The sequence below is a fragment of the Mercenaria mercenaria genome, chromosome 18 (assembly GCF_021730395.1).
Source record: "Mercenaria mercenaria strain notata chromosome 18, MADL_Memer_1, whole genome shotgun sequence".
Lineage (NCBI taxonomy): Eukaryota > Metazoa > Mollusca > Bivalvia > Venerida > Veneridae > Mercenaria > Mercenaria mercenaria.
Window position 1 is genome coordinate 57,940,620 of NC_069378.1, and position 25,455 is coordinate 57,966,074.

A 25,455-nucleotide genomic window follows, 5' to 3' on the forward strand; every position below is an offset into this window, starting at 1 on the left:
AGCAATTGTCCACAGTACAGGAGAGTATTTTGATTTACCATGCAAGAATTTGTCCACAGTACAGGAGAGTATTTTGATTTACCAGGAAAGCATTTGTCCACAGTACAGGAGAGTATTTTGATTTACCAGTCCACAGTACAGGAAAGTATTTTGATTTACCAGGAAAGCAATTGTCCACAGTACAGGAGAGTATTTTGATTTACCAGAAAGCATTTGTCTGCAGTACAGGAGAGTATTTTGATTTACCAGAAAGCATTTGTCTACAGTACAGGAGAGTATTTTGATTTACTAGGCAAGCATTTGTCTACAGTACAGGAGAGTATTTTGATTTACCAGGCAAGCATTTGTCCACAGTACAGGAGAGTATTTTGATTTACCAGGAAAGCAATTGTCCACAGTACAGGAGAATATTTTGATTTACCAGGAAGCATTTGTCTACAGTACAGGAGAGTATTTTGATTTACCAGAAAGCATTTGTCTACAGTACAGGAGAGTATTTTGATTTATAAGCAAAGGCAATTGTCGACCATACAGGAGAGTATTTTGATTTATAAGGCTAGGCAGTTGTCGACCATACAGGAGAGTATTTTGATTATAATGAAAGGCAATTGTCTACCATACAGGAGATTATTTTGATTTATAAGCAAAGGCAATTGTCGACCATATAGCCCTTTTCGGAAACTGCATTTATCCGCCCTTAGGTACTCTTCAAAGGAGATAAGAATAGACGCGCAAAACGCACACCTGCACTTCCGGGTAGTATATTGCTGAATACAGAACGTTCTAAATTATTATCGATAAATCGACAAAAGCAGACATGCCTTCACACCAACGATACTGTTGTATATGTAAAAACTACGGCGGAAAGGTAGTTGATGGAAAGAAAGTGTCAATGCATCGATTTCCAGCTGATTTGCGTGTAAGAAAGGTGTGGATTCAACGTTGCAAGAACACTCGACCTAATTTTGTGTTTGTAAATAGTGATCAAACCAGGATGTGTGCTGTGCACTTTATCGGACGTTGTGGGCCAACAAAAGGAAATCCTCTTCCTTGTTTCTTCCCAAAGGCAGAAGGTGGTGAAAAAGTGTACAAGCTCTCGGTAATAATTTTAAAAAGTTGAATTTGTTTTCACAGTTTTGTGATTTTTTATGTGTTAAAACTTCAACTGTCTTGTATATTTATCTGAGTGGAATAAAAAATATATCTATGCTTGCCTCATCCAGACCTGTGGTCGGGACCTCTGTGTGGTTAAGGTCACGGACTTAAAATCACCTGCCCCTCATCGATGTAAATTCAAGCTTCACTCATGTGGAAGCCATCCAGTTGGCTTACAGAAGGTCGGTGGTTCTACCCAGGTCAAATAATAATGCACGGAGGGGCACCTGGGATCTTCCTCCACCACTAAAGCTGGAAAGTTGCCATATGATCTAAATTGTGTCGGTGCAACAAAACAAAAATGATTTAGACCAGAGTAATTTTTATCGGGTTGGTTAATACTGTAGTACTAAACACTTAAAAATGTACAGATTCCTATAAATAGTAAATCGAAAATTATTCGTACCTTTCGAAAAGGTAATTCAAAAATATTTCAATATTAACCTTATGTTACTTAAATAACCGTGTCAGGCTAAATATCTTGATAATTATATTGTGTGAGTGAAGATTTACTCTACTGAACAGTGATTTTTATTTTGTCGTTTTCTTTTTTTAGACAATGGAGAGTGTTGCAGACATAGACTTAGTGACAAGCACTGAAGAAAATAACGACACTTCCGAGATGGAGCTGACAACTGACAACCGGTCACCAGACATGAGCTTTGAGAATGACGCTGATGGAATACCAGTTGAAGGCAACGAATCAATACTTGATATATCACTAAGGGTAAGTCTTGTTTGTTGCATTTATCTCTTACATAATACTAAAGACTGTAAGCGTAATGTTTCTTGTTAGACGTGGGTAGTTGACGAAAGTCCCCACCTGGAATGGATGGAACAACTTATTTCCAGCCGAGCCCACGGCAGGTGTTATATTTATCTCCCAGCATCCAGTCTGGACAGATACTGTTGGAAATAATACCAATTTAAATATATCACCCAGCACTGAACACTAGTCCGAATATCAATCGCGACTTGGAATCGAACCTGGACCGCCGGCATTGTAGTCCAAACTGCTAACCACTGCGCCACTGTTGAGTAAGGAACCGGACGTTCTAATGCTCTCAAACGGTCCGCATAGCAACCATTACTTAGTGCAGAACAGATATAGTTTGATCTTATTTTTGATTAACCATGTTAACTGGAAATCAAATCGAGCCATATTTTTTTTGAAAAAAGCTTTAATTGTTCTTTTTAAAGAAAGTGCACATGAAAGTAATTGCAGCCGAATTTTATTGTCTTATAAAATTAATTTAACATTAAAAGACTTCGTCTGTAAGGTATTATTAAAATATTTCAGCTCCATGACTATGGACAGTTCAGACCAGTGCCTTCCATAATTCGCCATCAGTGCCAACAGGCACAGCCACATACTGTTTCTGTCTCCACGCAGACAGATGAAACTAGAATTCCAAAGACGACATCAACACAGACTCCATTAGTGGAAACTGCTTCTAATGGATGTCAGGCGACAAGACCAGCATTCACTTTTGAAGATGTTACAGACGACAACAGTAAAGTCCTGTTCTTCACTGGAATACCAAACGCGGGAACTTTTAAGTGTTTGTTTGATGAACTTGAAAGTGGTATGAAAGTAAACAACTTAGGCCGACCAAAGTCTTTGAGACTTATTGATGAATTTTTCTTGGTTTTAATGAGACTCAGACTTGGACTTCTGCTTGAGGATTTGGCTTTTAGGTTTCATATATCTGTAGGAACTTGCAGTACGATTTTTAATCGTTGGGTGAATTACCTTGACACAAGCTTGAGTTTTCTCGTGAAGTGGCCAACACGCAAGAACATAAATGACACTATGCCTCAAAGATTCAGTCGTAAATATCCAAAGTGCCGAGTAATAATAGACTGCACGGAGATTCGAACAGAAACCCCATGTTCCTTGCAGCTTAAGTCGCTTCTATACAGTGATTATAAATCACACATGACCTGGAAGTCATTAATCGGAATAAGTCCATCGGGTATTGTGACTTTTGTGTCGGATTTATATCCCGGTAGCATTAGTGATAAACAAATAACTAAAAAGTGCGGCATTGTTGACTTGTGTGAAGAAGGTGATGCAATAATGGTAGACAAGGGTTTTCTTATTTCAGATTTAACCACACCTAGAGGTGTAGAACTTATAATTCCCCCCTTTAAAAAAAAGAAAAAGCAGTTTTTACCACATGAAGTGGAAGCAACAAAAACAATCGCAAACCTTCGTATCCATGTTGAAAGAGAAATGGAAAGGATAAAAAACTTTCGAATTGTTCAAGGCACAATGCCAATAACTATGTCGTCGCAGGCAACTAAAATCTGGAAAATTTGCGTAAGTCTGACAAATTTTTTGCCACCCTTAGTGCCAAATAGGTGAAAGCAAAGAAATGTGCACATTTCAGGACTGCAAATATGACATGTTTATGTAGTAATACTAGACAAATTATTTACTTTTATGAAGTGGTACTAGAAATATTATGCATTGATCTTGCAGTTAACATGGTTAAAGTGGTTATCTTTTTATTTATGTTAATAAATTTATTCAAAATTTATGTTGTTTTCTTGCTCTTACAATGTTGGTGCTCTGTATATGGTAGATTGGAAAGAAATGTGTAAGCCTATGTACAGTGTAACATTAGGCCTTAAAAAATTGTTTGTTTCCAGTAACATGCAAAAAAATTAACAAGTAGTACTTTTTTAAAATTACTTTTGTGCTGTTAACCCTTACCCTGTTGAATTTCTGTAACAAACCTGCCCATACAGCAAGAAAGAATGATAAAGTATTCAAGTCAAGGTCACTTAAAAAATAGTAATTTTTAAAAGTAGTTTTGGTAAAGGTTACCGTAAAAGAACAACTTTTAGGCCGTACTTTACAGTAAATGCACCTGACATAGCTGACTTTAGCTCCCAAAATTTTAGACCTTCTATTTAGGATGATTTTAAAACCAAACAGCTGTTACCTACACCTATAAGGCCATAATTAAAAATTGCTTGTTTGCGGTAACAGAACCCAATGTTTTTTTGTGTGGGTTGGTTGGTAGGGAATCTTTTCACTGGTAGGTCGTGTTACTGAAATCAATTTTTTTACTCCGTGGCAATCCTTTGCCCATTATTTCTTATATATTGGTGATACCGAAGAAAGTCAAATGTTCATATTTAAGGAATTGTAAAACCATGTAGGCTCTTTTGTGTATTTACTTCAGGCTGAATCAAATAAAATGTTAGATTCTCATTGTCTTAAAAATATTTGTATGGTATCAAAATTTATTGTGTTATTACATTGGGCACTAGTTTTGGACAAATTCTTATTTTCCAAATTGACTTTTTGGCTAACATTTAAAAAGCTTAAACATACTGTGTCCTTTGTGAATGTGGAGAATCTAACATTTAATTCAATCATGCCTAAAATTTTTACATAAAATAAAACATAAGAAAAAGCAAATTTTTATGATTTATACACAGTCAATAACAAACAAAATTATTAGTAAAAGGCTGAATATATATATAAATAATTATCAAAAAATATATATGTTTGAACATAATATTCAGTCAAACCAGTACCAGTAATTAACCCTTACTCTGTTAAATTTCTGTAATGAACTTGTCCATCTTTCAATTTGGACAGTATTATTAAATGTTAAAAGGGGTGCTTACTAAAAAAATACTGACTGAATGGTAAACAGTGTAGATCTTGATCAGACTGCACAGGTCGCAAAGGCAGAATCACTTGCCGCCAGCAGGTTAAGGGTTAAATTACAAATGTATTAAATTATTCCGCTAAAAAATGTTTTGCCTGGCTCAGGGTGGGGGTGGAATGATTTCTGACAACAAACCAATTACTTTAAAGTGAATAAATGTAATTTTAGACTTGGTATCTCTTTTCAATTTATAATTACAGATCTAAGGGAATCAACTGTATGAGATATCATATTTCAACATTTATAATTTCAAGAGGTAACACTGAAAACTGGAAGATTTTCTATTGATCATTGATAAGTCCTGATCCTAATATAGTTTTTAACTTGTTCATGCACAATTCATTAGGCAAGTTTCTGACTTAAGCCTAATAAAGTTTCAATCCACGTTGTACCCTTCTTGAGAACAGTTCAGGTAAAACAGCATGCTGGTAAAAGTCCTTGAGTTTAACTAACATGCCCAACCAACATTCCTCATTGAATTCTATTCTTTCAACCGACATGCCACCTAATGTCCAGATCACAAAATCGCACCATTTCATGCCGGTCAGTGCCATCTGGCCCTGAACCTGGTAATAATACTTGTGACCGGTCTTTAAATGACACAAACCAGTTACTGGGTTCGACACACAACAGAAATCTGGATCTTTTGCACAGTCTGTTGGGTGCAGATTTCTCCATCTGTCCGATGCTGGACACTTAATTTCCAGAACACCAGTTTCCATCTGGCCCTGTGAAATGTAGGTGACGATTCCGTCAGGACTTGCACCAAGGTATGGAGTGTCTCCTTTCACGTACAGTCCACACTCTGACACTTTAAAGTCTTGGTATGTTTTTTTCATCGTCATCTCGTATTTTCTTCTAGCCGCTGGCTCATGCTTTATCCCCCATGTCACATATTTGTTTGTAATGTTAGAATACATTATTCTTTTTATTGGTCCTTCACGAGGTGTCTCGGATTTCAGTGACATCACCTCACCAAAGTTTGATGCGGTGACTCTCATTTTTCTTTCATCTTCCCACAAAATGTTTTTTCCTTGACCTCGTGTTAACCTTTCAACTGTCTTACAGTCTACATCACTCATTTTTAATTCATTAAATTTTGTGGTGATTGTCTTCTGTACATCAGCACATGTTAGGTCGACACTATCCTTAAAGTTAAAAGTTATATCAAGAAACTGGGGAACCTCCTCCACTGCTTTGCTCTCAACAAAGTTAAGAAGCCAGCCTGCAGCCGGATTACACTTTTCAAGACTTAACCGAAACCTGTCCTCATCTACAGAATTTATGAATAGTTCTTTTCGTGATTTCTTTTCTACCGCCTCCAATTTAGAATCAAATGTATATTTCCTAAATGTTAATTCACTAGATTTTTTTGGAGTAAGTTTTCTTTTCCGTGGATTGTTAAACTGACCCCATACACATTTTTTTGAAGTCGACGCCAGAGTTCCATCCTTCTTCTTTGCTGTTAGGTCAGCAAGGGCGTACATCAGAGCTCCAATGTGATTACATGCTTCCCCACTCCTGAAAGTTAAGAAAAATTGATTGGTTTAAGAATTTTTGTACAAGAAATCTGAACTAAGAAAATAAAATTCTAACAGTGCTCCCAGTACACCATATACGTGTGTAATGTACATTAAAAGAATTAGGAAAAAGTACGCGAAAAAGTAAAGTTTCTGCAACAAATCATATATATCACCATCCTTAATGTGTGCGTACATGTGTAACATAACTTTTTTATTGTGAATATATGATTTAAATTGGGCCAACACAAGTTTCAACTCAGAAGACGGCTATCAACATCAAGGTAAATCAAGGCAAGGTAAATAAAATACTATGTTAACCTCAAGTTATATGTCAACCGGTTGAGAGAATCCTTGAAAATAAATCGCAACTATCAACTAAAACCAAATTCATTTTTAAAGCTTTAAGATTATTTTTCGACGATGTATTATATTTTAATATGGTGTATAAGTGAATGAAATGAGACAATGCACTCACCCCGCTGTACAATCACATTCTGCAGAATGGACCTGACCAGTAACTTTTGACAGGCAAAGCCAAACATTGTGATCTGGATTGTCTTTTACATTGGCACTTGGCAAGGATGGCAGAACTTTACATTTGACAAAGCAGTGTTCACATTTCTCGTTAATGTCATGGTACAATATGCTATGTACATGTCTATCTGCGTAGTACACTTTGGATCTCAGCTGTTTCTTTGTTTTCATTTTTAATACAAAATAATTGTAAATATCTCCATCACTGAAGTTAGGAAATTCCATTAGATCATTACTCCACGTTTTTAATGTCTCTGGATTCGGTAATTTCTCACCGAGCGGTGTTACAAGTTTCTCAGTTTTTCTTTTTTCAAAATTCACTTCCGCGTTCCTTTGTTCCTGCTGGAGATCGTTTAAGCCTAACTTCTGTACACCTTTAGCTCTTAAAACAAGTTCATTCTTCTTCCCCGACACATACTGATTGTGAAACCGTAAATAATCTTTCAATTGTGACACATTTAACTTGTCAATTTCGATGTCTGACAGATAAGGTTCGTTTTCTTTGTTTACATTCGCCATTTTATCGGAAAAAAATACTACCCAGTGCCCGAAGCAATCCGATTTCAGGAGAGTTGAAAGGGGAGATAACCTACTTTCCGAAAAGGGCTATAGGAGAGTATTTTGATTTATAAGGAAAGGCAGTTGTCGACCATACAGGAGAGTATTTTGATTTATAAGGAAAGGCAATTGTCTACCATATAGGAGAGTATTTTGATTATAAGGGAAGGCAGTTGTAGTCCATACAGGAGAGTATTTTGATTTACAAGGAAAGGCAGTTGTCTACCATACAGGAGAGTATTTTGATTTATAAGGAAAGGCAATTGTCTACCATATAGGAGAGTATTTTGTTTATAAGGAAGGCAATTTTCGACCATACAGGAGAGTATTTTGATTTATAAGGAAAGGCAATTGTCGACCATACAGGAGAGTATTTTGATTTATATGGAAAGGCAGTTGTCGACCATACAGGAGAGTATTTTGGTTTATAAGCAAAGGCAACTGTCTACCATACAGAAGAATATTTTGATTTATGAGCAAAAGCAATTGTCGACCATACAGGAGAGTATTTTGATTTATAGGCAAAGGCAACTGTCGACCATACAGAAGAGTATTTTGATTTATAAGCAAAGGCAATTGTCTACCATACAGGAGAGTATTTTGATTTACAAGCAAAGGCAATTGTCGACCATACAGAAGAGTATTTTGATTTATAGGCAAAGGCAGTTATCGACCATACAGGAGAGTATTTTGATTTATAAGGAAAGGCAGTTGTCTACTATACAGGAGAGTATTTTGATTTACAAGCAAAGGCAATTGTCGACCATACAGAAGAGTATTTTGATTTACAGGCAAAGGCAGTTGTCGACCATACAGGAGAGTATCTTGATTTATAAGGAAAGGCAGTTGTTGACCATACAGGAGAGTATTTTGATTTACAGGCAAAGGCAATTGTCGACCATACAGGAGAGTATTTTGATTTACAAGCAAAGGCAATTGTCGACCATACAGGAGAGTATTTTGATTTACAAGCAAAGGCAATTGTCGACCATACAGGAGAGTATTTTGATTTATAGGCAAAGGCAATTGTCTACCATACAACCTACAGGAGAGTGTTTTGATTCATAAGCAATTTAGACAATTGTCTGCTGTGCAGGAGAGTATTTTGATTTATAAGCAAAGGCTGCACTGTCGTCACAGTGAAGGGCAGTGTGATTTAATTGGTGTTACAACCACATTGTTTGAGTGCTAGTTAACAGCACATACGACTTCTCATTTTAAACAGAATGTGGAAAAAAAAGATGGGTCTCTTAATTTGATGTAAAGGGTGAAATGCAGTTTTTCTCTTGCATGTCGCAGTCTCAAATGTATTCACATGAAAACTGTTAGTGGCCATCTGTAAGGATTTGCTTGATTTAATACTTTTCCTGGATATACATGGAAGATGTAACGATTAACGACTTACGCCATGAACAATCAATACCTTAGCTGTGACAGTGCCGTCTAAAGAAAACTTCTCGATTCATTTACTTGAAGAAACCGATATTGTCTCAAAAGATTTTCGTTACTTTAACCCATATTCGTTTTATAGTGACAGACTTTTCCTGTGCAACTTTTGTGAACAATTTTGGATACCATATTGTGTACATTTTGTATATGAAATTACATGCATTTATTTTACTCTAGCCATAGGGTACAGAAATCATCTCAGAAAATTTTCGTTACTTAAACTTACATACTGGTTCTTAGGTTTTTGCTTTTTTGTGACTTGTGTATCATTTTGGATACTGTATGTGTGTATTAAAATCAGTGCATAAATTTTATATAAGAGGAAAGTTAATTTATGCCAAAATCCAGATTTTTTTTTTACCTCATCTTGGTTAATTTGCTGTGGTTGGTGGGGTCAGTCATTTATGTTAGGTAGTTGCAATTTGTTACTGCTGTGAAACAGCTTTAAACCACTGTCAAACAAACAAATACTGACTTTCTGACTTATTTTGGCAGTTTAAACAGCTCTGTTTGAAATTTAAAATTTCCTGTAGTCATTAATAATTCAGCCCCCCCCCCCACACACCCACCTTTTTTCTACTGAAAACATGTTAATATTGTTTTGCACAATTGGTTTAAGAGTATCATTTTACAGTGGTAGGAATAGGCGAGTAAGATTGTAGAGTAAGATTGTACACTATTTTCAACAAAAACAATAGGTTGTAAAATGTGTCAGGATAATTTGTACCTTAAGTGGATGATATTAATTGGAAAATTGACTAATTAGGTAATAATTGTGGTGTTTCTGATTACTTTATGATTCTCTGTGACAACTTTTATGCAGTTTAGGAGGTGCATTACTGTTTTATGTGAATGGGACATTTTGTAAATTGGAGTGTTTACTCTTTATTTGTGATCATTTTGTCTTCTATAATTACAAGTCGCTTAAAAAGTTAATTTTGGTCGATATATTTGTGTGTTGGAATGTGTAAGGAGTGAAAACTTGCAGTTAACATTTGAAAATGTGTCACAATTCATTGGCTTTAATGGCCATTGAACTTAAATTTCCTTTTACCTCGTTTTCTGTACTGAAGAAGGAAATATATGTTGATAAAAGAAGACGTTTTCTTTTATAGCAAAATTAAAGAAGAAAAGTCGATAAAAATCAAAAGAAATAATGTCTTGTATTTGACATGTTGAAAAGAAATTTCGAATAAAAGCAGTTGGATAGATTTAAGTGATTACATGTGGTAAAATTAATATGGAATTTCATTTGACAAATATAAAGTGAACACATGAATTGTAGTAAAGAAACAATTTGAAAGATGAATAGCGCTGTGTAAATCTGTAAATACTCCCTATGAAATGTGTAAACGTGTAGATACTGTATAAATTACTATAAATTATTGTGTAAACGTGTGGTTACTGTATATATTACTATAAATACTGTGTAAACGTCTAGATACTGTCTATATTACTATAAATACTGTGTAAACGTCTAGATACTGTCTATATTACTATAAATACTGTGTAAATACGTGGATACTGCATGAATTACTATAAGTACTGTGTGAATGTGTATAGATACTCTCCATGAAATATTGTGTAAACGTGTAGGTACTGTCTATATTACTATAAATTACTGTGTGAATGTGTCGATACTGTCTATATTACTATAAATACTGTGTAAATACGTGGATACTGCATGAATTACTATAAGTACTGTGTGAATGTGTATAGATACTCTCCATGAAATATTGTGTAAACGTGTAGGTACTATATGAATTACTATAAATACTGTGTAAACGTGTAGGTACTATATGAATTACTATAAATACTGTGTAAACGTGTGGATAATGTCTATACTATAAATGAGGACTACTGTGAACAAATGGCACTGTAATATTGATGGAAGGCCTGGGTGATAAAGACGTTTCAAGTCTGTCGTATCAAATACTGAGTTACTTATGTCCATGCAGGAGACGCTCCAAATACGATCTTAGAGCTGCGGTAAATTTTGAATACTTTATTATTATTTTTTTTTTTTATATACTTTTTATTTATTTCATCCATAGTTGAAGTAAAGATTGAAATTAAGCAGTAAATCTACTGTGCACTTTCACTGGATTAAGTTGTCAAAATTTTATTGTAACCATAAGACACTATCATTCATTAAACGTCTGCCGATTGTTACCAACATTAGATGTACTTACAGGCTAGATTTAGGCTGCAGTGTCAGATATTGGTAGCTATAGAAACCCTCCCCCACCCCCCACCTCGACAGTGGATCAACATCAGAAATAAGGACTTAAAATTTGAATCAGTGTTATCTAACCAACATGAGAAAAAGTCTTCATTTTCCATTTGAATCCAACCTAAGGTCCAGTGTCAGGAACTGACGTTTAGCCAACATCTGACAGGCTTGCCGGAAGCGATCAAATGAATTAATTTATTAAACATAAGCTTCTTTCGTTTGTTTTCAGCAGTATAGCTATGTATAATCTTGTTTCCAATGATTTCAGGACAGGCTGTTGCCCATTCTTACATATAGCTGATGTTCTTACTTTAGAATATATTAACTTATATAGATGAGGTCGAGTCAAGGCCAAATGTAAAAATGGCTAGACGCACACAGGAATTATCAGAAATTTATTTGTTTTTCAACAGTTTTCATTTCAGGAGAATAAATTTTCAGTGAACTCCCCTTCGAATAACAAATGGTTTTGCCCAAATTGAAGGATGGACCAGTCCATTTTAGAAATTTAGCAAGATAAGGGTTGAAAATGGCTAGACACATAGGAATTACCCAGAATTTATTAGTTTTTGTTTTCATTTCAGGAGAACCCCGAGAGTAGTCTAGAAGACCAGATTATTGCGCAAGACGTAGCAACATTCACACAGAAACATAACCTTGAGAATGAGGAGGCGCTCGAAGCAGCAGACGACATCGAGATCCCCCCACCCATGCCAGTACAGGACCAGAGTCATATGTTAAACCTTGGGAAAAATGATGGTGCCGATAATATCTCAGAAAAATTTGTAAGTATATTTACATTTTTTTTTTTTTTTTTTGACAAAAATATAAAGGTGTCTTTTCATGTCTATTTTTAAGGCACCTGGCAGTTTCTTAAATCTTCAGTGTGAGATAAAATTACCTCGCACATCTTTACAGTTAGTCAAAGCAGAATGCACCATATGTGTCATCTGTGATCATAAAAGTCAAGTCGAAAGATGCCATTAAATACAGATAATTACACATGGGTAAACATAAGTCAAAATTGAAATACATCCAGCAGTAGGTTATACCTTAGCCGAGGTTAAGATGAACAACATTATTATGATCATACCCAAGCCAAGGTTGAAATACACCTAATACATAGCCATACCTCGCACCAAGGATGAAATTCATCTGACACATGTTCATTCTTCAGTAAGTCATAAGTCATACTTTAGCCAAGGCTGAAATTTATACACTTAAAGACACAGTCATACTTTGGCCAAGTAAAATATCAGTTACACTGTAGCCAAGGTTTAAACACACTGAAACATGGTCGTACCTCAAGCAAGGTTAAAGTACAAGTTAGCCATGCAGAAATATGTTTCACCCATGGACATACCCTAATTATGCTACAACATTATGGTCACGCATTTTGTCTAGTACCTGATATTATGATCATACCTTAATTAAGCAAAACAACATATCTAAAATTTACAATTCATTTGCAGTGTCAAAAATATAACCATCACATGGTTATACCTAAACACAGTTCATAATGACCTTACACATGATCTTACTTTTATATATACCGTGTTCAGACTACGTTTTTAATCCTACATTAACCTGGGTTTATTTTTTAAACTCGTTTGCGTCCACACTATATGTGGTGTAAAACGTGAATTTTGTAAAGGTCAAGTGGTTTCTGTAATGTAGCATTAAAACTACCTCGGGAGGTGGTTTTAATACTACATTAAAAGTAATGCTACATTATTTTACAAATGTGAACGCAAATGTGGGTTATAACTGGTTTTACAATCCCAAATCCACAGATCTTACCTTTTGGAGGAAGAATACCATGTGTTTCTCTTTTGTATCAAACAATTGATGCTGTGGCTGGCAAAAGTAATTGGACTGTTGTTGAAACAAAAATATTAAATTGCGATATGGAGTCATGCTGACGCTCAAAATGGACAATAGATGGAATGAACAGAAATTCTTAGATGAACACAGAAGTTTAAATATTGATGACCCCTTCTTGTTTCTGTTAGCCTCAATTCTTTGTAACCTTTTTTGCTTATTGCAAGATATTTGTTAACTTCCAACATTGCATGTATATATTTAAACCACATTTCTTTGCCTAGTGTGGACGCAAACTAGATTATATTTTGATGGGTTTTGAATGTCAAATACCAATTATAGCCAATTAGTGCCTAATAAAAATAAAACCGTTCTGCTAGTGTGAACACGGTATTAGTCAGTTTAAAATACAAATATCAGACAGCCAGAGTCCTTAGCCAAGTTGAAATATGACATTCTTATAAAAATGTAATGAATCATTACAGAAATTTTCTGAAATAAACTATACAGAATACACATGCCGACAGTCACTGTCAAAAATAGCAGCCATGTAAAAATCTATTTTTGGCACTTAAAATGTACTCTAGTGTCCCCATCAATATGCAGATGAGGTTCTGGATAAAGACAAAATCTTTTTCCGGCACATCTGAATGAGTTTGGAGCCTGTATAAATCATAAGGTATGTTCTATCAGAGATGTATGAATAAATCTACATAAAATGTACCCAAGTAAAGATGGAAACACCAGTGACTAGACTGAGGTTAGAGTAGAGGTTAGGATGAAAAGACATATTTGTATTTGAACTTCTTTGTAGCTGCTGCTGGTTACCTATATGGGCAAATGCTCCGAAAGGCTGTGGTTCATTAGCATACCATATATAAAATATTCATTTGTCGGACTGAATTTTTTCGAGCAGAGAATCGAACTCGTGACTGTTTTACCACAGGACTACAGCGCCTGTTGTATGAATGACATCTAGGTCCAAAGCTATTAAGGTTCAGTTTGTCCACCAGTCTTTGAATTTAAATATCTGACCGGCTATTTGAAATTGACCAATGTCAAGGTTGTATAATTTGGAGATAAAAATCTCCCTTATTCTCACTTAAATCTCCCTTACAAATATCCCTGTCGGACTAAATATCCCTATTTTGAAACTTCTGAAATATGGTCGTAATCACTCGAAAACTGAACTGTCTGGTGTCACAGTGACTCAAAACCCAATGTACTGTTGTCATAGTGACATAAAACCCAACAAACTGTTGTCATAGTGACTCAGAACCAAACAGTCTGGGGTCATAGTGACTAAAAACCCAATGTACTGGTGTCATAGTGGCTCAAAACCCAATGTGCTGGTGTCACAGTGACTCAAAACCAACAAAATGGTGTCATAGTGACTTAGAACCAAACAAACTGGTGTCATAGTGACTCAGAACCAAATGTGCTGGTGTCACAGTGACTCGAAACCCAACAAACTGATGTCATAGTGACTCAAAACTCAACAAACTGGTGTCATAGGGACTCTAAACCCAACAAACTGATGTCATAGTGACTCAAAACCCAACAAACTGATGTCATAGTGACTCAAAACCCAACAGAGTGGTGTCATAATGACTCAAAACCCAACAAACTGGTGTCATAGTGACTCAGAAGCCAATAAACTGATGTCATAGTGACTCAAAACCCAATAAACTGGTGTCATAGGTACTCAAAACACAACACACTGGTGTCAAAGTGACCTAAAATCCAACAAACACATTGTGTCATAGTGACTCAAAACTCAGCAAACTTGTGTCATAGTGGCTAAAAACAAACTGGTGTCATATTGATACAAAACCAAACAAACTACTTAAAACCAAACAAACTTTGTCTCAGTGATTCAATACCCAACAAAGTTTACAAAGTCCTAAAACCATTGTTTTTGAATGAGCACCGAGTGTGATCAGCTAAATAATGTACCAACTCGGAGACAATCATTGATTTCTCTTACCTTAAATATTTTATTTCCCCCGCCTACAATTGTCATGAAACATGATGTTTTGTATGTTATAAATGTCATTTGTTTGTAGGGAAATCATGAAAATGTCATGAATTGTAGATGTTATTTCCGTGTTGACTTCAAAAAATTGATTCAGTCACATTTTCCAAAACATTTCTGTGATAAATATACTCTGGTACTACTCTCACACGATAATTTAAACCACAGCATGTTTATATTATTGATCGTTATGGTTCTCATGCATTGTTGAACTCAAAAAGGTTGTCAGTGATAGAATGTTATACAAAAATATTTTCTGTATTGAAACGTTTTGATGAAGAAAAATCATAATTATCAAACATGTTTATCGTTTGAGTTATCGTGCGGGATTTATATGTAAGGTCTCATCTGGTGAGTGATTTTATGATGTAAAGGCTGTAATTCTGTTTCATTATTATGATTGTTTGAATTATATTTTATTACATGTGTTTCAGTGAATTATTGAAATATTACAGTGAAATATATGTGATATTTTCACATAGTTCATATATCAAATATATTTTTCACGGGTAAGAAACTATAAAATAGGTAAATTTAGTCAAAACATTAGGTTAAAAAGAAAATTTTTTGTTTTACATGTAAGATCAAAATATATTTCACTCATGAACATCGTATCTTACCTTTTCACTGATGGGCAATGCCACTTGTGAAAATACTGCATCTTGTGTTCACTTGTGAAAGACATCTCAAACAAATGTCTCCTATATAGCCTTATAGTTAATAGGCATTATGTTGTTTAAAAATGTTATGTATCTCATTGATCTTTCAACATCATGTTTCCAGATCAACATGAAAATTTCATTTTTTTTAAACAAACAGCAGGTGAAATTAGATGTTGAATATAGGAAGCCAGTATTAGTTTAATAGGTATTTTAATGTGTATGACACAATTTACAGATAATTTCTTCTATTAGGTCCAATACTAAGGAAAGTGAACATTTTAATTTCTTTTAAAAAGCACAGAAACTATTTCATTTTATTGGAAAATGAAAGTTGGTATGTAGAAATTCGAAATAAATCGCAGTATATGTACAATTATTTTTCTATGAAGTATGAAGAAAGTTAAAAAGACCTGGGGGGTCATTCTGTCGATTCATTGAAATTTCAACATAATACACATACATTTCTTTGAGTTCCAAAGACCTTCTGTAAATTTTGACCTGCCAATCTTCATTATTTAGTGTCTTGCAGAAGTCTATGCACTGGCTATGAAAAAAATTGCCAACTCACTTTCCCTTAGTAATGGACCTTTAGTCAATTTCTTTAGTGTGAGAGTTTTCTACGTATTTTATTGGCTAAAAAGTATGCTATTGAAGATAACAAGTTCATAAAATGCATGGAATCACTTTATGTCTTTCTATTGCAATATCAAAACTACAAAAAAATTTTTTTTCAAAATTTGGAAAAATTTGACATAAATCTGGAAGCCTGCAGCTTTAAAATCAGATAATCACATAATTAATGTCAGAAAATGAACATTATTAGATTGCTGAATAATTAATACTGTTTGGTTCTAAGTCACATAAACACAAATTAGATCATAATTATAGCAACTTTCAAGCCTTTTAATGGCGGAGGAAAACCTCAGGTGCCCCTCGGATGAAGACCTAAGCTGCCCCTCTGAGGTCCGTTTCAGGCAAGTGCTCGTAGGCAACTGTGCAGGAGCACCTAAAAGAACCACCACCTAATAGAACCACTGGCCTTCTGTTAATTAAGTCAGCTGGATGGCTTCCACTCATTAAAGAATTCTGCATCCCTTGTGTAGGCTCAAAAACAGGGATGAGAAGTAAATGATTCAAAGTTAGTGGCCTTAACCAATCATCCTCAGAGGCCCCTCTAGTGGACCTGAATAAAATTTTAATCGCTATATTTTATCATAATACAAGATTAGTTAGAAAGTGATAATCCTGTTTTTCTGAGGCTCTATAATGGTAAATGTTTATGTACACTTACTGTACATTTGATACACACTTATTTTGGCTGTAAAAAGTGCCATAAAGCAATATATAATCATGTAAGCTATACTGCTTTTTGTGGAAGTCACATATCTAGGCCAGTCAGATGTGTTCTTTGATAAATAGTTATTATATTGCTTTATTGAATTAAATAATCATGCTTTTATGTTAAATCATATCAAATTTTATCTTGTTACAATTAAGGTTATTAGATTAGCACATTTACAAGTATTGTAGTACTTTAATTATTTCTTGATACAAAGATAATAACCTTTTTATAACACATTGCACATACCTTACATATTTACTCAATACCACAACATTGAATCAATAAAAAAAGATAAACTCCATGAATGGAGATATTTTTTTTCATCTCCTTCCACCTGGTTAGTAAACAGAGATTGTAAATGAGTGTGTAACAATATATCATATCATATCATATCATATCATATCATATCATATCATTTCTTGTATCATATTTTATGTAAAAATTGATAGTTGAGAACTTGAGATATGACTTTTCTACAATATCACTTATCCATAAAGAATTTTTGCAGGGAATAGATAATATTTTCGCCACTCTTTCTTCCATCTGTCTGGTCGTTCCTTGATATGTGACAAAAAAAGAATATTTTAAAGGGGCCATAATCCTGTGGCCCTTTGTATAATCCCCAGAGTTTATAATGTCTTAAATATGAGTACGATATTATGAAATTATTAATTCCAAGGATTTGCCCAGATTGGTACAGTGTAGATCTTGATCAGCCTGCACATCCATGCAGTCTGATCAAGATCTGCACTGTTCGCTGTTCAGTCAGTATCACTTTGATAAGCACCCCTTTTAACAGTTAATGGTACTCTCCAAATTAAAAGATGGACAAGTCCATTATAGAAATTTAGCAGGGTAATGTTTAATTAATTTTGTGGATTGATGCTACAAAAGTACTCACCAAAAAATAGTCCTACCCTCCTTGAATATTAATGATTTCACAGTATCAACAAAACTTTTAGGGACAGACTATTGCTTTAAGTTTGCACTCATGTCTTAATGCAAGACGCATATCTAGTCATGTTATTAGGGCTGGTCATATATAAAATTAAATGGCTGCAATTTACCTCTGCAATAATTTTATGATAAACATGAAGTTACTTTATATTCTTGACCAATATTTCAGGCCTCAACTTTGTCCTTGAAACCTCAGCCAGAAAATTCTGTTGACCTAGCAACTGAAATAGAAAATCTTGTTAAATTGAAAATGGTGAGAATCTATTTCCATGGCAACCCATTCAGCATGATTGTTGTTATTTATATATTGAATAGTCTGGGAATACAATGTCATTTTAGTTCATATATGAATAAACCCTGCATGTTTTATTTGTGTTGTTAAGTTTGTTTCATTTCAGACGGTTGTAAGAAAAGTATGTTTTATTTGTGTAGTGACATTTTTTATTTGGGACCTATGGTTCCTGCATGACTCTTCGGTTAAATATTATTTGGTTTAATTTGACGGATATTTGTTAGTTAGCATCTTAGCATGGGTGACTTACTATGAACAAATATTGGTCCAGGGATTTGCATTGACCGATGTAAGGAAGAACGAGAACTTTGCCAGCCAAGTTGCTTCAGTGGGTATAGAATAAAATTATCAGTCTAGAGGATGCAAGTTGGATCCCTCAGCCCGATGCATATCTTCCTTCACTATCACATAGAAGGCAGCATGTCTGTATTAATTTACCCGCACCTTGAATATGGATGTGGAGAAGTTCTCTGTTACTAACTTGTGGAGAACATGTTAGTACTGGTACAGAATCTAGAAACGCAGTTCATGTCACCTGATTGCTTGTAACATGACTAAATAACTGTCAAAAAAAAAATGTGTTTTATCCAGTTTGAACAAAATATGTGTATGCACCATCTGTTACAGACATAAAAAACAACAGAAAATCCTTAATGTATACAGCCTTTAGATAGCTTTCAGAAATAACTACAGTTTTGTTATAACCTTATGAACTGTTCATCTTTAGTTCCGTTAATTTCAAAATATTGTTGTTTCAAAGTTAAGACATAATTAACTGTGCATAGCAGTTTTATTTGATAGTTATTTTTTGTTGCTTTTAGTTGTTCATTACACGTCAGTTGTTTTAAACCATGTTTGATACGTCTTACAAATGTTTTGTCGGAAAATGACACAAAATATTTGCATGAAATGAGTTGTTAACTTCATTTTTCATTAAGATTTTTGTAAAGTTCTCTTCACAATGTTTATTTTATCGTATTTATAAGAAGTTAAGGATCCATTAGCCACCATTTAAATGCTTTTCCAGTTTCAAGAGTCATCTCAGGTCATTAATTTAGTCATAAGTTTTCATTTAATTAAATTATTTATCGGTAATTATATTACATTTTACTTTCATTAAAGGATTCATCATAAAGCAATAACCTAATATTCTATATTTAGTAACATCATTAGGTATTCATTGGATTCTGTCTTTGACCTATCCTCTTGAATCTATATTTAGTATCACCATTATGTACTCAGTTGATCTGTTTTTGACCAATCATTGAGAATCTATATTTAGTAATAGCATATTTCTATTTATAGGATCCACCACCTGACACAGGTCAAGGGTCAGATTCAGGAGGAGAGGAGGACAAAGAGATAGAAAAAGAAAAATATCTACAAAAAAGAAAGTAAGTTTAGACTTATTTATAGTCACCTTCAGAAACCCATACGGGTGACTCCTCCAGAAGACTGTTAGTTATTGTAGAGGGAGGCCAGTGCAAAATAAACATGGAAGCTTGCCTGGTTCTGTAGGTTGCTAGGTGGAAAACACACATACACATACACAGTATGGAGAATCTTGTAAGAAGTAGTTGGATGGAGAACAATGTAAGAAGTAATAGAATGGAGGGTCTTGTAAGAAGTAACAGGATCGAAAATCATTGTAAGAAGTAATAGAATGGAGAATCATTGTAAGAAATAATAAGGTGGAGAATCTTGTAAGAAGTGATATGATGGAGAATCATTTTAAGAAGTAATTTGAAGGAAAATCTTTTAAGATGTAATAGGATGGATAATCATTTAAAAAAGTAATAGAATGGAGAATCATTGTAAGAAGTAATAGGATGGAGAATCATTTTAAGAAGTAACAGAATGGGGAATCTTGTAAGAATTAATAGGATGGAGAATCTTGTAAGAAGTAATAGGAAGGAGAATCTTGTTAGAAGTAATAGGAAGGAGAATTGTGTAAGAAGTAATAAGAAGTATCATTGTAAGAAGTAATAGATGGAGAATCATGTAGGAAGTAATAAGAAGGAGAATCTTGTAAGAAGAAGTAGGATGGAGAAATTTGTAAGAATGTAAGAAGTAATAAGATGGGGAATCTTTTAAGAAGTAATATATAATCTCGTAAGAAGAAGTATCATTAATAACCTTGATTCAGTATAAACCTTTAAACTTTTGAATGCTATCTGTTATTTAACTATGCATACTTGGTAGTAATGACTTAATTCCGGTTAATTTATATTTTTATTGACTGAAGTACTACATTTAGTTTATACTAGTGTATTTTAGCTCGATTGTGATTAAAGCGTCAAGCTTATTTGAACCTATCTCCTGGAAAAACTAGCACTGGTGTCATATGAGAAGTCATTGTTGTGACCACAGTTGGGGCTCGAACCAACGACCCCAGGGTTGAGAGACCTTGACACCTTAACCACTAGACCACCACTCTCCTTTATTTACTCACTGAATTTCATAAGAGTATCCTTGTATGATAGTCCAAACCATACATTGAAAGAAAATCACCTTTCCTAGAAAGTGTAGGAAATCTGTCATCATTGAAAGTCCGTGATTTTATCAAACTTGTGTTTTCTTCCTTATTTACTATAAATATGCTTTAAACATATGTTTTATGTAATTAACAACAAACTTGTTTTCTTTTACAGGTATGTTATAGCAGAGTTAGTGGAAACAGAACAAGATTATGTGAAAGATTTAGGGGGTGTGATTGACGTAAGATTTTTCTTCATATCTGTTTTTGTTCATAGTTTTTGCTCATAGTCTTATAAATAATAGGATGAAAGTTATTGTGCTAAACGACTGTGTTGCATGGATGTCACAGATTCACGTATTTTGGTAAAAATACCATTTTTCAACAGTATTTCTGTGACATACTTAGGTTTTATACCAGAACTTTTCCAGTCCCTGCCAGAAACTTCCAACATCTTTGTGTAAAGAGATGAGTGAGGAATGACTGTTTTCAATTCGTCATTAGTCTAATTACTAAGGAAATCCCCTATAAAACTTATATTGATGGTCCAGAGTTAAAAAGCTGAGATTTGGGACCAGTCTCGAAACACTGAAGCAATCTGATTGGTTGATTGTGAGAACAAACATTGAATTTGACCAATGGCATGGTTGCAATTGCAAACTGGTCCCAAAACTCAGGCCCTGGTGATTGGTAGTCCTGTCTACTCCCAAAAGCCGTTCGAACTTCTATGACAATATAGAAACAAAATCAAAATTTTGTCTGAAATTCAAAGAAAGATAACTACAGACTAAAAAGGGCACCTGTGTAGAGCCAGGAATTCCATACTGAGGCAGCCTAGTGGTAGGATGCCATTCTGAGTGTGGGAGACCATTAGTTCTCTCCCTTGGCAGCATCATATCATTGGCAAAGATTTAAAAAAAAAACCCACTAGCATTAGCTTATTTGAGATGCAGTCGGAGTTGGAACTGGAGAATGACTTTCCTTTTCTCATACACTTGGGATGATGTCGAGAGTGATTATTAAATTGAAGTTGTAGAACTTTTTTCTGTCATCTAACAATAAAGTAGTATCCACTTACGTCTGATATTTTCAAAGGACGTTTGTAAATAAAGTTTACCTCAGAACAACAGAAATATTTAAGTCCATTCTCGCATGATGTTGCTTAATAGTGAAGGTGTATTTTGGCATTTAAGTAAAAATTGCTTGAAATAATTTTCAGACAGTAAAACCACAGTTCCTGACACCTGGTTAAACCCCCTCCCAGTACTTAAATACATCTCCAAATTGAAAAATACTCAATGAAAAGTCCTTGTTAATAGTTCTATTAAACATAAGAACAGTTAAGCCATAGCTCTTGAAAAAAACATCCTGATTTTTTCTGTACCATAATTACTTTCAGATAGGCTGCACAGGCATACAAGCCGCACCTATCCAAAAAAAAACTTACTGTGTTTTCTTTTTAGCTCACCAGAGCACAAAGTGCTCAGGGTGAGCTATTGTGATCGCTCACCGTCCGGCGTCCGTCCGTCGTCCGTCCGTCCGTCCACACTTTCCTTTAAACAACATCTCCTCCTAAACCAACAGGCCAATTTTGATGAAACTTCACAGGGATGTTCCTTGGATGGTCTTCTCTAAAAATTGTTCAAAGAATTGAATTCCATGCAGAACTCTGGTTGCCATGGCAACCGAAAGGAAAAACTTTAAAAATCTTCTTCTCAAAAACCAGAAGCCCTAGAGCTTAGATATTTGGTGTGAAGCATTGCCTAGTGGACCTCTACCAAGTTTGTTCAAATCATGACCCCGGGGTCAAAATTGACCCCGCCCCAGGGGTCACTTGATTTTACATAGAAAAATCTTAAAAAATCTTCTTCTCGAAAACCAGAAGCCCTAGACCTTAGATATTTGACATGTAGCATTGCCTAATGGACCTCTACTAAAGTTGTTCAAATCATGACCCCGGGGTCAAAATTGACCCCGCCCCAGGGGTCACTTGATTTTACATAGGAAAATCTTCAAAAAATTTCTAAAAATAAAGCAGAAGGCCTAGGTCTTAGATATTTCACATGTAGCATTGCCTAGTGGACCTCTACAAAATTTGTTCAGATCAGACCCCCGGGGTCAAAATTGACCCCGCCCCAGGGGTCACTTGATTTTACATAGGAAAACCTTAAAAAATCTTCTTCTCAAAAAGCAGAAGCCCAAGAGCTTAGATATTTGACATGTAGCATTGCCTAGTGGACCTCTACTAAAGTTGTTCAAATCATGACCCCCGGGGTCAAAATTGACCCCGCCCTAGGGGTCGCTTGATTTTACATATGAAAATCTTCAAAAATTTTCTTAAAATAAACCAGAAGGCCTAGAGCTTAGATATTTCACATGTAGCATTGCCTAGTGGACCTCTACAACATTTATTCAAATCATGACCCCAGGGTCAAAATTGACCCCGCCCCAGGGGTCACTTGATTTTACATAGGAAAATCTTCAAAAAATTTCTAAAAATAAACCAAAAGGCCTAGGTCTTAGATATTTGACATGTAGCATTGCCTAGTGGACCTCTACAAATTTCTTCAAATCATGACCCCCAGGGTCAAATTGGCCTCGCCCCATGGGGTTACTTGATTGTACATAGAAAAATCTTCAATATTTTCTAAAAATAAACCAGAAGGCCTAGAGCTTAGATATTCGACATGTAGCATTGCCTAGTGGACCTCTACAAAATTTGTTCAAATCTTGACCCCCCCAGGGTCAAATTGACCCAGCCCCAGGGTTTACTTTATTGTACATTGGGAAATCTTCATAAATTTGCTTAAAATAAACCAGAAGGCCTAGATCTTAGATATTCGATGTGTAATATTGCCTAGTCGACTTCTACAAACTTTATTCAAATCATGACCCCCGGGGTAAAATTGGCCCCGCCCCAGGGGTTACTTGATTGTACATTGGAAAATTTTCCAAAAAATTTCTAAAAATCATCAGTTTGACATTTGAAACATATTACTCTGGTGAGCGATCCAGGGTCATCATGACCCTCTTGTTTAAGCTGCATTCTGTTCGCAAGAAAGTAGTTCTATTTGTTTTCCAAATGTGTAGTCTGGAAGCAAATTGAAAACGATTTCAAAGGTACTTTGCTAAATCTCTTGTGTCACATGACCTGCCAAGTTTGCTCCATAGATAAAGCATCTAAATACCATTCCAGCAGCCAGTGTTTGAAAAGTGATGCAAGGAAAATGTTCTCCATGACAATTTAAGAAAAGACAATTGATCTCAAGGTAGATGTCCTCTTCCTTTGATCTACAGTTGAACTTACCTTTGTGGTTACCTGTATTAAGCAACCACTTGCCCTAAGCATCCATTCCACTTACAGTCAAACCTGTCTATAAAGACCACCCTTTGAACAGTCAAAAGGAGGTCTTTATTAGGAGGTGGTCTTTATTCACAGGTTAAAATACACTGTAAATGTTAAAATGGGAAACAAAACATGTGGTCTTAAGAGTCAGGTGGTCTTTGTTCAGAGGTGATCTTTAACACAGGTTTGACTGTACTTCCTAAAGAGATATTTTGCTCTTATTTCCACCTGTCTTGAGTAGTTACCTGCCTTAAGCAGCCACAGTTTCTCACTCCAAGTTGGTTGCTTATTACAGGTTTGACTGTATGCGAGGAAGTTACTTATGTAGAACAAAGATTAGTTCTGGTGTAGAATTGAGGATTTCTGGATAGGTTGTCTGATTGCCATCATACATGTATAATTATATTGCATAACTGAAATTCTGTTGTAAATGGCATTTAACCCATAAAGTAAACAAACTTCTTTGAAATTTGTTTTTGAGTGTTGATATGTCTGTATTTCAGGGTAATATATATCTACATTTCAGGGTTATATATATCTACATTTCAGGGTTATATATATCTACATTTCAGGGTTATATGGCCCATTTAGCAGAGTGTGATATTACAGATGAGATGAAGGAAAAATGTAAAATAGTCTTTGGAAACATTCATCAAATATACGACTGGCATAGAGAGTAAGTAATTAATTTTCTATTCATATATGAGCTAGCTGCGCCATTAGAAAACCAACATAACCATATAGTTCAGTCTCGGTATGTCAAATTCCAAGGGATTAAGCATTTTACTTTGTGATAACTGAACTTCTACTTAAAATGGTATTTTGTGCATGTTTTTGGTATGGGATGTTAAAATGTCCTAGAGATAGCAAGACTTTTGTGATAAGTGAGTTTAAGATACCTTAAAATGTTTCAGCTGTATTTGGCCAGGTCCAATTATTATTATTATACCAGATTTATGTAGCGCCCTTTTCATGATAAAGACGTTCAAAGGCGCTTTACATATAGCAAACGCTGCCACACAGGGCACGAAATTCATCCTCTACTAGTACAGACACAGAGCAGTCTGACCAGAGGGACAGAGTGAGATAAAGCCCCCAGAACAGATAGAGAGAAATCCTTTTTAGATATAGGCTTGTCTGGCTAACTTAGCCTAGCTCTTTGCGAATAGACAGTCTGGTTTTTTAACGTGCCCGGTGTATAGCACCGATACACGCAAAGCCGTCTTTCCTGGAAACAACCAGTACATGCCTCTAAGTCAGGTGGGAGACACTTAAGAGCATCTCAGAAATTTCCAGTACCTGAACTGGGATTCGAAACCTGGACCTCTGGATTGAAAGTCAAGCGTGTTACCACTAGACCACGGGCCCACCAATTTTTCAAAA

General features: G+C 35.1%; 3 protein-coding genes across 6 annotated transcripts in view; 2 read left to right on the forward strand and 1 right to left on the reverse strand.

Moving 5' to 3' along the window:
* The window catches only part of LOC123538436 (kalirin-like), a 315,629-nt gene that overhangs the window by 230,148 nt on the left and 60,026 nt on the right, over positions 1-25,455 (forward strand). For 3 of the 4 annotated variants that reach the window (XM_053530236.1, XM_053530237.1, XM_053530239.1), the window contains 5 exons: positions 11,726-11,926; positions 18,128-18,211; positions 19,556-19,644; positions 20,902-20,968; positions 24,645-24,748. In XM_053530236.1, the coding sequence (XP_053386211.1) occupies positions 11,726-11,926; positions 18,128-18,211; positions 19,556-19,644; positions 20,902-20,968; positions 24,645-24,748 (545 nt within the window). The remainder of the gene's footprint in view (positions 1-11,725; positions 11,927-18,127; positions 18,212-19,555; positions 19,645-20,901; positions 20,969-24,644; positions 24,749-25,455) is intronic. The other variant, XM_053530238.1, reaches the window with a different exon arrangement.
* On the forward strand, positions 669-3,698 carry LOC123527778 (uncharacterized). The gene is made up of 3 exons (XM_045307441.2): positions 669-1,099; positions 1,712-1,882; positions 2,456-3,698. Exons 1-3 carry the CDS (start codon positions 818-820, stop codon positions 3,521-3,523), a joined length of 1,521 nt encoding a protein of 506 aa, XP_045163376.1. The 5' UTR covers positions 669-817; the 3' UTR covers positions 3,524-3,698.
* Positions 4,585-7,487, reverse strand: LOC123527777 (uncharacterized). Its single transcript, XM_045307440.2, has 2 exons — positions 6,843-7,487; positions 4,585-6,365 (listed from the first exon to the last, which is right to left on the reverse strand). The coding sequence occupies exons 1-2, from the start codon at positions 7,418-7,420 to the stop codon at positions 5,210-5,212; spliced, it is 1,734 nt and encodes a 577-aa protein (XP_045163375.2). The 5' UTR covers positions 7,421-7,487; the 3' UTR covers positions 4,585-5,209.